This window comes from Lonchura striata, chromosome 9 (genome assembly GCF_046129695.1).
Source record: "Lonchura striata isolate bLonStr1 chromosome 9, bLonStr1.mat, whole genome shotgun sequence".
NCBI classification, from domain to species: Eukaryota; Metazoa; Chordata; class Aves; order Passeriformes; family Estrildidae; genus Lonchura; species Lonchura striata.
Window position 1 is genome coordinate 8,748,544 of NC_134611.1, and position 13,047 is coordinate 8,761,590.

The 13,047-nt window shown below is 38.3% G+C and overlaps 1 protein-coding gene across 3 annotated transcripts in view; it reads left to right on the top strand.

Moving 5' to 3' along the window:
* USP24 (ubiquitin specific peptidase 24) overlaps nucleotides 1–13,047 on the top strand; it is a 61,443-nt gene that overhangs the window by 26,985 nt on the left and 21,411 nt on the right. For all 3 annotated transcript variants that reach the window (XR_013340430.1, XM_021542075.2, XM_077785337.1), the window contains 20 exons: nucleotides 167–316; nucleotides 963–1,094; nucleotides 1,635–1,746; nucleotides 2,012–2,088; nucleotides 2,924–3,064; nucleotides 3,217–3,270; nucleotides 3,456–3,571; nucleotides 4,265–4,331; nucleotides 4,491–4,601; nucleotides 4,958–5,056; nucleotides 5,135–5,305; nucleotides 5,892–5,977; nucleotides 6,121–6,214; nucleotides 6,483–6,638; nucleotides 8,929–9,026; nucleotides 9,738–9,833; nucleotides 10,202–10,430; nucleotides 11,250–11,409; nucleotides 11,674–11,829; nucleotides 12,370–12,440. Coding sequence is in view for 2 of the 3 variants with exons in the window: in XM_021542075.2 (XP_021397750.1) it covers nucleotides 167–316; nucleotides 963–1,094; nucleotides 1,635–1,746; nucleotides 2,012–2,088; nucleotides 2,924–3,064; nucleotides 3,217–3,270; nucleotides 3,456–3,571; nucleotides 4,265–4,331; nucleotides 4,491–4,601; nucleotides 4,958–5,056; nucleotides 5,135–5,305; nucleotides 5,892–5,977; nucleotides 6,121–6,214; nucleotides 6,483–6,638; nucleotides 8,929–9,026; nucleotides 9,738–9,833; nucleotides 10,202–10,430; nucleotides 11,250–11,409; nucleotides 11,674–11,829; nucleotides 12,370–12,440 (2,376 nt within the window). In the remaining variant the exon portion in view is untranslated. The remainder of the gene's footprint in view (nucleotides 1–166; nucleotides 317–962; nucleotides 1,095–1,634; nucleotides 1,747–2,011; nucleotides 2,089–2,923; nucleotides 3,065–3,216; nucleotides 3,271–3,455; nucleotides 3,572–4,264; nucleotides 4,332–4,490; nucleotides 4,602–4,957; nucleotides 5,057–5,134; nucleotides 5,306–5,891; nucleotides 5,978–6,120; nucleotides 6,215–6,482; nucleotides 6,639–8,928; nucleotides 9,027–9,737; nucleotides 9,834–10,201; nucleotides 10,431–11,249; nucleotides 11,410–11,673; nucleotides 11,830–12,369; nucleotides 12,441–13,047) is intronic.

Here is a 13,047-nt window from a genome sequence, read left to right on the forward strand (position 1 = left end):
CATCATGGGGGTTGGGTGCTTGGAAGGGAATAGCTGCTTCTAATTGGGTTTCATGACTCCTTCTGGTAAGAGATGTGTGTCCATAGAAGAGCAAATTGCTGTACGCGCACCCCTGTTTAACTATTGTTTTAAAAACTTCTTTTCTCTCTTTTATTTTATTGCCAAGAGCATTATTCAAGATTTAAAGAAAAACTTTGAAATAGTGAAGTTGGTGACAGGAAGCTTGATATCCTGCCACCGTTTGGCTGCATCTGTGGCAGGCCCAGGAGGGCTGGTGGCAGCAACACTGGTGGATGGTCGATACACTTACCGGGAGGTACGGATTTCTTTACCTTCTTATTTTCACTTCTGAAATTTATTGGTGAATACTATTTTATAGTTCTACTACTTATATATGAAGGCTTGTTTTACCCTTGTTATTATATAGAAGAAAGCTGTGTAAACATTACACAAAATTACACAAGATCCTTAGCAATATCTTTACCTGGTGAAGAGTAGATCTCCCCATCCTAGGATCTGTTGTTGCCAAGCCTGTGCAGTTTCCAGCTTCTTCACCATCTTCAGTTCCTGGTAGAGGTGATACCCTTGAGTGTGTTGTGGAGCTCTTAATACCTGCAACAGATTTCTAATTAGCACATAGAAGCCACACACACAAATAGCAGTTTGTTGCTAATCCTTTGATAATTATTTTTTCCATGCTAGTTTTGACTTAGTGTCAAATACTATCACCACCAGCAAAGTAAGAGCAAATCCAAGGAGAGTTCAGTGTTTATTTTCAGAAAGGTAGCCACAAAGTATGTTTAAAATAGAAATAAATCTCACAAACAGTTTCTGTTTCTAGGCTTTTTGAAGTTGTGCTGTTGTTTGACAACTAAATTTGCAAAAAAAAAAAAAATAGAATGCTCAGAGCACTTGTTTCAGAAAGAAAAATCCTAAGCTTGAGTTTCTGTTTCCTTTCTCAGTATTTGGAGGCACATCTAAAATTTTTGGCATTTTTTCTGCAAGAAGCCACCCTTTATCTGGGCTGGAATCGTGCCAGGGAGATCTGGGAATGCCTTGTAACTGGCCAAGATGTTTGTGAGTTGGACCGAGAGGTAAGAAAAACTTGAAAAGTTGGTTTCTGTGGTTGCAGAAGGAATTTTAATGGATCATGAGCAACATGTGTGTTTGTTGAGACATGTGGAGTGTGAGTAGCAAACACAAAACTAGTCATGCATTTTATGCTTTGTGTAGGCTACAGCAGCCACTGTTAGGAGTTCACTTATGGCCAGGATGCTCTTTTAACATTGACAAACATTTAACGTTTTTTGTTAACATTAACAAAATTTGACTGGAAGAGGGACGTTGGCTGGGAGATTAGTTGAAGATGCTGGTTTGAAAAGGGGTACCTGGAGGTTGGTGCAGACACAAGGATACACTCATTGTTTAGGTGAAAGATGACTATGAAGTACCCTAAAGCTGCAATGCAGGCTCTATAACATGTGAGGTTACCAGCAGATGAGATTTTGAACCTCTTGCTGTAGATAAAACTTCTGTAAGATGAGTTCCTGTGGTATCTGACATAGTTTACTGTATAAAACTAAAATATTTGATGTGACAGTGGGGTAAAAATTATGTCTGCCTTTCATTCACAGATGTGCTTTGAGTGGTTTACAAAAGGGCAGCATGATCTGGAGAGTGATGTGCAGCAACAGCTCTTCAAAGAGAAAATTCTTAAACTGGAATCATATGAAATTACTATGAATGGTAAGAAAATGGATTTGGTTAGCAGATTTGGGGTTGAAATATATACCAGAAATTTGCTTCCTAAGCCTTCAAATTAAACATCCAACCAGTTCTATAAATCAGTGTAATAAAGAGATTTGTCATTTTGAGCTATTTTAGTTGCAGAGGGAAAAGTTCATCTCCTGTATTTGACAACTTTACTTTTTAAACATTGAAACTAAACCTGATCAGCAAAAAAAAAACAAACAAACAAAAAAAAAAAAACTGCACTTTTTTTTGCTTTCAGGTTTTAGTTTATTTAAGACATTCTTTGAAAATGTGAACCTGTGTGACCATCGGCTGAAGAGGCAAGGAACTCAGCTGGTGAGTGTGTTCTGACAGGTTTGTTCCTGTGTCCTACCTGTGTCCTCTTAGGGACAGGAGACAAGGGTTGTGTAGCAGCTGTTTGACATGGTCATGTTTGTATGAATGACCAGATTGTCTTTGTAGCATTAACATTGTTAAATTCTGAAGCTAAAATTCTGACAATTTGAACAGTTAAAGTTCAGTAAGTGGAAGCTGGTTTGTAGCTTGTAAAACTTTGGAGGTGGAAGAGCTGAAGTATTTTCTTTAAATAATCATGTATTCTAGCAGTGCAAGTCTTTTTTAAAATTATTTTTTATTTTTCTTCTTTGCATGGGAGTTAGACTTATCATATTTAAATTCTAACCTACTATAATTTTTGACTCTAATCTTTCAGTGGTTTTGTTAAATTAATGGTTATATGTTAAGTAGTTTTCTGTAGGCACTTTAGATCTTTATCACAGAGAACTTACTTCAAATGCAGAATTTTTTGCCAAGTATCATAGCAGGTTTTGTGATGGTTTATTGTGTGGTTAGTTACCATGTTGACTTTTTTGAAACTAATTCCATTCCAGATTAAATTTCTCCATGCTTTTAAATTTTTTAATTTTTCAGTTGGCTTGACTGAGATTGTTCTTTGGAACGTCTTTATCCATCAGTAAACAATCTTTTTTTCTTGTATAAATACACAAATCTGCAGCAGTTGGTTTAACTTCACACTGTGCCAAAGTTTGGCAGTATGTTGGAAAAGAAAATTTTTAAGTTTTAATCAAAAGATGCTTTTCCAACAGTTTTGTCCCTGTGGTTCTTGTGTAAGAAATCCAGTCATGTTTTACTGTTGTTCTTCCTTGTGTAGAGTGTAGAAAAACTGGAATTAATAGGAATGGATTTCATTTGGAAGATTGCAATGGAGTCACCAGATGAAGAAATTGCCAATGAAGCTATTCAACTGATAATAAATTACAGCTATATTAATCTAACTCCCAGATTGAAAAAGGTAGGCATATATTTGTACATAAATGTGCTTTGACATTCATAGTCTTGTTACTCTGCATGTTCAGCTGTGTGATTTGTTGGGTTCTGTCAGTTCATGAGTCACTCCCATGATTTTAGTGTAAGTTCTAATTAATTTGTACACTTTACCTTTAGGACTCAGTATCACTGCACAAGAAATTCATTGCTGATTGCTACACGCGATTAGAGGTAAAGGATAAATTTTAATTATTCTTGTGCCTACATCCTTTTGTTTCTGTTTCTTAGAATAAGAACACTTATCTACGATAGTTCCATTTAAAGAAAGAAGTTAAGAAGTTCTTTCCACAAATATTTTTTGTCCTCTGAGCTTTCCAGGACATCCTGACTGTCCCTTGCTGTGCTCTGTGTTGCAGGCAGCCAGCTCTGCGCTCGGCGGTCCAACATTAACACACGCTGTCACAAGAGCTACAAAAATGCTCACAGCAACTGCCATGCCTACAGTGGCAACATCAGTTCAGTCTCCTTACAGGTAGGCTAACATCTTAAGGAATAAATATGACATTATACATTTGCTCCCAGCTGCTTCCCACAAGATTTTGAGTGCTAACTGAAGTAATTGGCAATTGTAAATTCTGGTGGTTCCTCAACTGAATATTCCAATTGTTATGCAATAGGAGTTCCATAGATTTTTGGGAAAACTGTGTTTAAAAACAAAACAACAAGGAAACAAAGAAAACCAAAGCCAAATAGACATTAAAAAAGCCCAAAACAGTGGGTCAAAACCAAAAAAAACCACCCTGCCTCCAGCCCACCAAAAACCAAAACCAACCAACAAAATAAAAAACCCCAGAGGTTATTACCAGCCTATTAATCATGTAATATTTCTGAGGCAGCAAGATTTAGGTGTGGTTCTTCTTAAATTAGGAAATAAAAGGTTGTTTTTCCGACCTTAAGCTTAATTTAATCATACCTGAATATGCGTAACTTAAATATAAGAGCATAGGGTGGGACCTTTAGAAACATGAAATCTTCCCCTGAAGCTGGCAACATTTCAAGCAGTACAACAGGAGCCTCTTGGCCTGTTTTCCTTGCTCATTTCTGCTGAATTAACTCCAAGTTTAAGGAGGTACCTTCAAAACCAGACAATTCATGGTAGTTACCCGTGGGCGTTGGAAATTAATCTGCAAGACAAGTTACTCTTGTTTTCAATGTTTCTCTTTAGGTCAACTAAACTTGTAATAATTGAGAGGCTGCTGCTGTTGGCAGAGCGTTATGTGATAACAATAGAGGTAAGATTGTAATTTCCTACTAGGCAAGGCTAAGAACACAACTTCCAATTTTATTAAAAACAGTAGAAGTTATTTAAACATGCAACTCTCGTTGCCCACCATCAGAGAAATGTCTTAATTTCAAGAGAGATGTTTACTGTCATCTTTCTCTTCCTGTAGGACCTTTACTCTGTTCCCCGAACTATTCTACCTCATGGTGCCTCTTTCCATGGACATCTTTTAACCCTTAATGTTACATATGAGTCTACCAAAGATACCTTCACCATAGAGGTGGGTGTGCCCAGCCCTGTGTGTGCCATGGATTGTTGGCTATGTAGCCACTCTTGGTGGGTTTTATGCCTGGAATGAATAGAGTAAGATGGTTATAAAAATTCCAGTCAACCTGAAAACTCTTCTTGAAAGTGTTAAAAATATATACATGGTAATGTCTGTGGACCCCAGGATGGGAAAAATAAGTTTTTTGCTCACTGTGGGTATTGGAGCATTTCTGTGCTGTCCTATCCTGACAGTCTTGTGAACAATACTTTTACCACCCTATGCAGGAAGACTCTTTCAAAAGATTTTAATTTTTCTTGGCATTTACTGCTCGAGCAGACTTACTGAACCAATGTTGTTTAATTTCACAGGCTCATAGCAATGAAACTGTAGGAAGTGTCAGGTGGAAGATAGCAAAGATGTTGAATTCACCTGTGGAAAATATACAAATATTTGCCAATGACAGCCTGGTATGTTAACTACAAAGAATTCGTATTTTGATGAAATTGAGTATTTTCCAGAACTAAACAATAAATATTTTCTTGCAGCTAACAGTAAACAAAGATCAGAAACTACTCCACCAGCTGGGTTTCTCTGATGAACAAATCCTTACAGTAAAAACATCAGGAAGTGGGACTCCATCAGGGAGCTCTGCAGATTCCTCAACCAGTTCCAGCAACAGCAGCAGTGTATTTAGTTCATCCTATGCAATGGAACAGGTACAGCAGAATATGACCTGAAGCCTTCCCTCAGCTTTTTCCTGAAGCAGGGATAGATGGAGGAGAGAGTAGGAGCTCCAGTAAGATCTTCCAATCTTTAATAATCTGGTTTTGCTTTCAAACTGCAATTGAAACAAACAATCTAAATACACAACTGCCTTGGGCATGCAGGTTGGATTTTATAATCTGTACTGTCACCTATGGTAACCTGCTTGGTGTTTATTCATCTCTGTAGGGACTTTTAAACAAATAGGACCCATGTGGTTTAATTTTGAGACTGTGTATTTGTTGAGGGTAAAGATTTCCACATTTTCACTATTAAAAAGCTGCAATATGAAAGTAAACTAAGAAACATCAACTGGCATGTTCAGAGCACTCCTGGTTTCCTTTGTATTTTGCTTTTCGTAACAGCTGACTTCAAAAATTGACTGTTAATAATGTAAATGTTGTCTCAGCCTAGAAAGTACCTGGGATTTCTGTAGGTCAGGTTAACATCTGGGCCATTTGCTTCAGTGAAGAGCTCTGTTAAATTTACATGTAGCAGAGAAGGGAGGAAAAGACCTTTGTATTTCTGCTTAATTCTCAGGAGAAATCCCTCCCTGGAGTTGTCATGGCTCTCGTGTGTAATGTGTTTGATATGCTTTACCAGCTTGCCAACCTAGAGGAGCCAAGGTAAACAGATTAAATGGTTACTAAATATTAAAGAATTGCTCCCAGTGCCCAGTTTGAATACTCACTCCACTGTGTGCAGGCATCCACCAGGCCAGTGTGGCTGAGCCCTTGGTTTGTGCATGTAACTTCTGACTTCTTTTCAGGATAACACTGCGAGTGAGGAAGCTTCTGCTCCTGATTCCCACTGACCCAGCTATTCAGGAGGCTCTTGACCAGCTTGATTCCCTGGGAAGAAAGGTAGGGATTAAATAATTTATTATGGTGAGCTACACAAAGGATTTTACTACTAGATTCCTTAAATTCCCTATCAGATTATTATACACAGAGGGTTTGAAACTACAGCAAAATAATGTTCTTTAATAATGTTAAGTCAATGTTCATTATTGATTTATTTCCAAGCAGCCAGAGGTGAGAGGGTTATTACAAGGGTTGTAGGAAATGGATTTCAAATTACAGCAAAACAGAGGAGTCTCAAAATATTTTTTCGGTGGCTTTTTCCTCCTAGAAAACACTGCTTTCAGAATCCAGTTCTCAGTCCTCAAAATCCCCATCCTTGTCTTCAAAACACCAACATCAGCCCAGTGCCAGTTCAATTCTAGAAAGTCTTTTCAGATCTTTTGCTCCAGGCATGTCCACGTTCAGAGTGCTCTACAATTTGGAGGTAAGAAAACTAATGTGCTGCTTTTTGTGTTTCTGAGCAGCAAGAGTTAAGTATTTCTAGGTTTTTTGGGCAGGAGTCCACTGTGATGGGGTCATTATCAAAAATGCAAATATTGTGACACATTCTGCTTTTATACATATGAATTTTACACAGAATGAAAGGGACAGAAAGTTCCTTTCAGAGACTTTACTGAGAAGCCAAACCCTTCTTTGTGTGATTTGTAAGGTGGAAGAAGTGCTCTGAAGTAAGTGGAGAGGAGCAAAGACACATCAAATTCTTACTGTTTAGATAAAATTCCTCCTTGAATCTCTAGATCTCTGAATATGCAATTTTTAGTGTGTCTGTGTGTGTATATATATATATGTATAAATGTTGGCACTTAAAAATTAATGGTAGCTATTATAAGTTGGATTGATGATGCTTGATTAAATTTGTCAGAAACTTCTGTGCTGTGTAAGTCTCCCATTTTCTGTCTAAGGAGGAGTGTTTTTAAAAAGCATTCAGCTGGGAAGAATTTTAACTATCCAAACGTGCAGAGCTTTTGCCAAGAGGCCTCTGCCCTGTTTTGGCTGCACAGGTAGAGTAGAATACATGGATCATTTTTACCCTTAAGCATTCTCCCAAATCTTTAGCTAAAACCCTGAATAGGGTCCTGTAAAGATTTTTTCCTAGAGTTCACAGAAGGGGTTTTAAAGATTACAGGAGTTCAGCTGGTGTTGTTGGTAGGACACAGTAACCTGCACACTAAAAGCTGGACAGTGTTTAGTTTTACTTGCAGATCCCACTGTTTATAAGGATCCACAACAAATGTGATTTGAACAATTTGAAGTTGGAGGACCAATTGCCAACTACTTCCAGAATATTATACAGAATTATTCTGTTTCCTTCATGGTGCCAAGATTACTGTAGGAATTTTCTTGTGGTTGCTTCCCTTTAGGTTTCCACAGTCTAATGTTAGCTCTTCATCTTCCTACATTTATCACACTCCTACCTTAGGATTCCCCTTTTTCTGTACAGCTGGAGTGAAAGATACTTGATTATGTCTTTGGAATATGTTGACAAGTTCTACAACTCGAGGCAAATGGTTTAGGGTGTCTTGTTGAGCTGACAGGTTATATAGCAGTAGGATGGGAGAGTTATTTGCTGCTTCTGTGCCAGAGAAAATAATAAAAGCAAGTAATAAATTGTCTGCTTTTCTGGCAAGGGATAAGAAGTAATAAATTGGATTAGATGTAGATATGATATAAGTGGACTTGTTCCTCAACTCCAGTCAAGCCAATTGGAAGATGGTTCTTCTCAGGAAAAGGAATATGTGCTTTTTTATCCCCTCAGCTGGTGATCTGGTGAAAAGATGAGAACCAGTCTGAACTGCTTTCTGAAAAAATGTGCACAGGAAATTTGCAGAACATATGAAAGAGATGAAAATTGAATGTTGCAGATGTCCAGGGGGTGATAAGATTTCATGCCTGGAACTCTGTAAAACATTCTTCTGATCTGTGGACCTGGAAGGAGATGTATTTTGTTTGCAGCATTGTTGGCTGTACATGCCAAGGAGACTTCAAGACAGTAAATCATATCTGTGGGGTTTTCTGGGATTTTGGGAGGGCCCAGGTTTGTTTGGTTGATGGCTTCGGGGTTTTTGTGGGGGGTTTTTTTGGTAGGTTGGTTTGTTTGGGTGTTGGGTTTTTTTAATGTGAAGTGAAACAGATTATACACATAAATGAGAGCTGACCCATAGAGACCACAGACTTCCTTCTGGCTGTTTCTGAGTGTATTTGCACTCTAAAATTTAGTTCTGATTCAAAACAGGGGGGATGATAGAGTGGTGATGTTCATAAGGCCTCTAGAATTACCTTAGCCATCTTTTATGAAGAATAATAGTATTATTCTTCTGAAATACAACTATATTTCAGAAGGTGTGACTAATAAGTAAGCCATCTGTAGGGTGTTTTATGTGATACTGTGAATTGAAAATCCAGAACCAAGAAGAATTTGGGCTCCTAAGAAGCCCCAGAATATGACATTCCATGTACTTCATCCTTTAACATGTAAACTGCAGTGAGAATAAAATGCTTTGATTCAGAATAAACATCTGTCATTGCCATGGTTGTTCTAAATATTTGAGATTTATTGAGTATATGAGATTTCTCTTACTGACTACAGTTCTGTGTAAGTGTATTATAAATTGCTTCATTTGTAGTGGATTTTTTTCAGTTACACTTTCAAACTTCAACAGGTAAAGAACACTAAGAGGGGCAGTAGTTTACATCTGCTTATTTGTTTGTTATAGGTGCTGAGCTCCAAGCTGATGCCAACTGCAGATGATGAAATGGCAAGGAACTGTGCCAAGTCTTTCTGTGAAAATTTCCTCAGAGCAGGAGGTTTGAGGTTAGATTTCAAAACCTTGACTCAATTTGTAGGACTTTATTTAGTTAGCAGTTGTGTGTGGTTTCCTATTTCTGCACTGTAGCACACTAACACACCTGTCAGCTTCTTTTTCAGAGAAAAAAATCCACCCAAGGCTGTTTCACCACTGTCCAGTAGCTGTCATATTTAAGAGAGTAGATGTTGTTAAATCTCAAAATCAAGCTAGGCACAAATAAGTTTGTGAAGTGTAGCTTATACTAAAGTAGTTGATATTTGGATAGTTTTTGACATTTAACTGTTTCAATTCAAATTTGCAAGTGTCTACATTGTACTCTTCTGTGTAGACATTAATGGGCATTTTAGGGAGTCACAGTATAGGTCATGCAGTGAGAACCAAATTAAATTTGTAATTACAGTCTTGAAAATTCAGACTCTTCGTATAAGAATTGAGGCACAGTGTGAGTGGTTTGGAAAACCTGACAATACTGATTGTATGCGATTTATCATCCAATTCTATCCATGGCACTCCTCTACCCAAGAGATCTTGAAGCGTTTTCCAGCAGGAGCAGAAGGGTTCCATCTGTAGATACAAAAGGAGAAAATGAGGATGTTTGCCTCCAAAGAAGTCAGTTTGAAGTGGGACTCAGCTGAGTGGATAGAAGGAAGGAAAGATAGACACAAATTAATTGAAACATTTCCAAATGGAGTCTGTCTTATCGATTTGTTTTTAAGTTTGGTGGTGAATGTGATGCAGAGAGATTCCATTCCATCAGAGGTGGACTATGAAACAAGACAAGGAGTCTATTCCATCTGCCTGCAGCTTGCAAGGTATGTAATTGCTTCTCATTAGAGAAAGTGCTACTTTCTTGGCTTTTAGCATGCAGCTTTCAATATTTAAGATTAATTGGTACTTTGGGTTTTGTTTCATTCACTCTGCAGCATTCAAAGAGAAGCCTAGTGTTTATAGTCTGGGAATGCAGGTTCTTGCTGGTCGAACAGACAGTGCCCATGATGCTTTTACTCTGGGAATGCAGGTTCTTGCTGGTTGGGCAGACAGTGCCCATGATGTTTATACTCTGGGAATGCAGGTTCTTGCTGGTTGGACAGACAGCACCCATGATGTTTATACTCTGGGAATGCAGGTTCTTGCTGGTTGGACAGACAGTGCCCTTGATGTTTTTACTCTGGGAATGCAGGTTCTTGCTGGTTGGGCAGACAATGCCCTCTCTGCTGGATGAGGATTTCATCAAGGATGGGGTGGAAGCTCTGTCCTCGCGGCCCTTCCGCAACGTGAGCCGGCAGGCGAGCAGGCAGATGTCCATCTGTGGGACTCCTGAGAAGTCCTCCTACCGCCAGCTCTCTGTGTCTGACAGATCCTCCATCAGGGTAGAAGAAATCATCCCAGCTGCAAGAGTTGCCATCCAAGTAAGGAAGTGTTGGATGGTTCTGATGTAGCAGGGTCATCTGCGATGACACCTGTATAACTCTGAGAATTTTAATCATTCTTTTATACAGTATTTTGCCCTGGCTCCATTTAAAAGCCTCTGAAAATCTTGACCATCAGTGTGTCTTCCAGTCTTGATCTGAATTTTAACATATTCTCATAAATTATTTTGGCACTATAAAGGAAAGCAGTACCCCAAAAGTGCTTACAAGAAATAAATGTACAGAGAAGTCTTACTTGTGATTTCTCTTCAGTCACACTTTACTCTTAAGATCTTACTCTTGTTAATTTTCTGTGAATTGAAAAAAGAAGGTTCCTGCTTGAACTTGTGGCTTTATAATCCATGATACTTTGAATTAGAAAGAATTGGACAAGCTTTTTCCAAATAGCTCATTAAAAATTAAATGTTCTTGATGGTATTGTGGAGAAAAAGGAAATTCTTAATTTTCACTACCTTAAAAAAATGGTGTTTGAAAACCCATTGAGTCCAGTTGAAAGAAACTTCATACTTAACGTGACAAGTATGCTGTGTTAGGTTGATGGGCAGTGCTTCCCAAATGGATTGAACTATTGAAATCTGCATGCCTGCCTCCAGATAAGTGGCAAGGGTATCTATCCTCATGGGGAATTAAAAAATTAATTACTTCTCCTAAGAATCCTTGAGCCTGTGTAGAGAAGAGAGAAGAAAACAAGTGTAAATGTCAATTTGACATGATCCAGAAAGTACATTCCTGTCATCCCTGTGATTAGCAAGGATTGTTGATTATCACGGAAGTGACTGCTGTCTGTTGTTCCTGCAGACCATGGAGGTGAACGATTTCACCTCCACAGTGGCTTGTTTCATGCGCCTCTCGTGGGCTGCTGCTGCAGGACGCCTGGACCTCGTGGGAAGTAGTCAGCCCATCAAAGAGAGCAACACTCTCTTCCCTGCTGGGATTAGAAACAGACTTAGCAGCTCAGGTGGGTTAACTGTGTCCCTAAACCAATCTAAAAGCATTTGGTTTAATCTTAATTGAACGCTTTAGGAGTTTGAAGCTGAATTCATTGGATGTTCATCCTCTTCGTTCTCCCCCAGCTTGGGACATTATACAATTAAATTACAATGTGCATTCATCAGACATTCAGAGAAGTTTTTAAATTGCAGAGAACTGACCAAAAGCTGAAAACATCTGAGTAAAATTTAATGATTTACAGCACTTGTTCTTTTTGGTTTTTTTAATGCAGGAAGTAACTGCAGTTCAGGAAGCGAAGGGGAGCCCACGGCACTGCACGCTGGGATCTGTGTGAGGCAGCAGTCTGTGTCCACCAAAGATGCTCTCATTGCTGGGGAAGCCTTGTCTCTCTTAGTAACCTGCCTTCAGCTACGTAGTCAGCAGCTAGGTATGGAAAAAAATTGGATTATTCACTATTTGGAGTATAAGCCAGGTGGGAGGCTTTTGGATGCAGTCAAGTGAAAAAAAAAAGAGAAACTTGTAGCTTTGTTAGCTGAGACAGCTCAAGCTAAAAACACAACATTCCATTAAAAATTACAGGGATTTTTTTTTTCCCATGACTGAAATAAGGCATGTAGTGCTATGCTTTGGTGAAATGTTCTGGGGAAACTGACTTACTGCCAGAATATAAATATTTGCACTGCCTTTGAAGCCTGTAATTCTGTACGTGCTGCTGTTTGCATAGCTTCTGTTTAGTACTTGAGTCTTTGTGTACAGAAAATGTAAACACTGATGGTGCAGGAAGGCAAGGAAAATGCTGTTGTATCATGGTGGCAGCCTCTAGTGAGGGAAGGAAATAAGGAAATAGCCTTTGCTGCTTTTCTGTATTGATGTCCTCTAGGTCCTGTGGTATTTTAATGCAAGACTGTAACTGAATTATTTTAAAATATTATTTTTCATAAGATAGCCTGGTACTCTTCTGTTTCAGGGTCTTTTTACAATTTGCCTTGTGTTGCTGATTTCATCATTGATATTCTGCTTGGATCACCAAGTGCTGAGGTGAGGGTCTTCCTCTGACAACTTTCTAGATGTTCCTTCTGAAATGTATATGTTTTGATAATTTCATATGGTCTGAACATAAAATTGTTTGTTGCAAGTATTCCCACAGATAAGTATTTGAATAAATAACTTCGTATAATTGTTAGTAATTCCAGTATCTGGTGATGGGTTGATAGAAAATGGTGGAGTATTACATTTTCTAGGCTTGCTTCATCCATGAGATGCACAGGACTGTGCTGACTAGTCTAAAGAAAATAGTCTCATTTTGGTGACACAAATTCTGTAAAACTAGTACTTTAGGGAAAGTTTCAAGTAACTTTGATTTGGGTAAAATTTGATGGATACTTCTGAAATCTTGAAAATTTTTTCCAAGTGTCATAACCCTCCTAAAATTAATTCTTTATTATTTAAGATTATCTTGGATATTCTAAAATCTATTGACTTTTATGCTTCATTTCGTCACATGTCATCTATTTATTTTGCATGAAGTCATTGCATCTTACCCCTTTATCTGTATTTATAATTTGTGTTTATCAGAGATTCTCATTCAGGGATGAACAGGGTTTGTTAGATTTCTAGAAACCCTGGCTGGTGGGTGCAGAGCTCA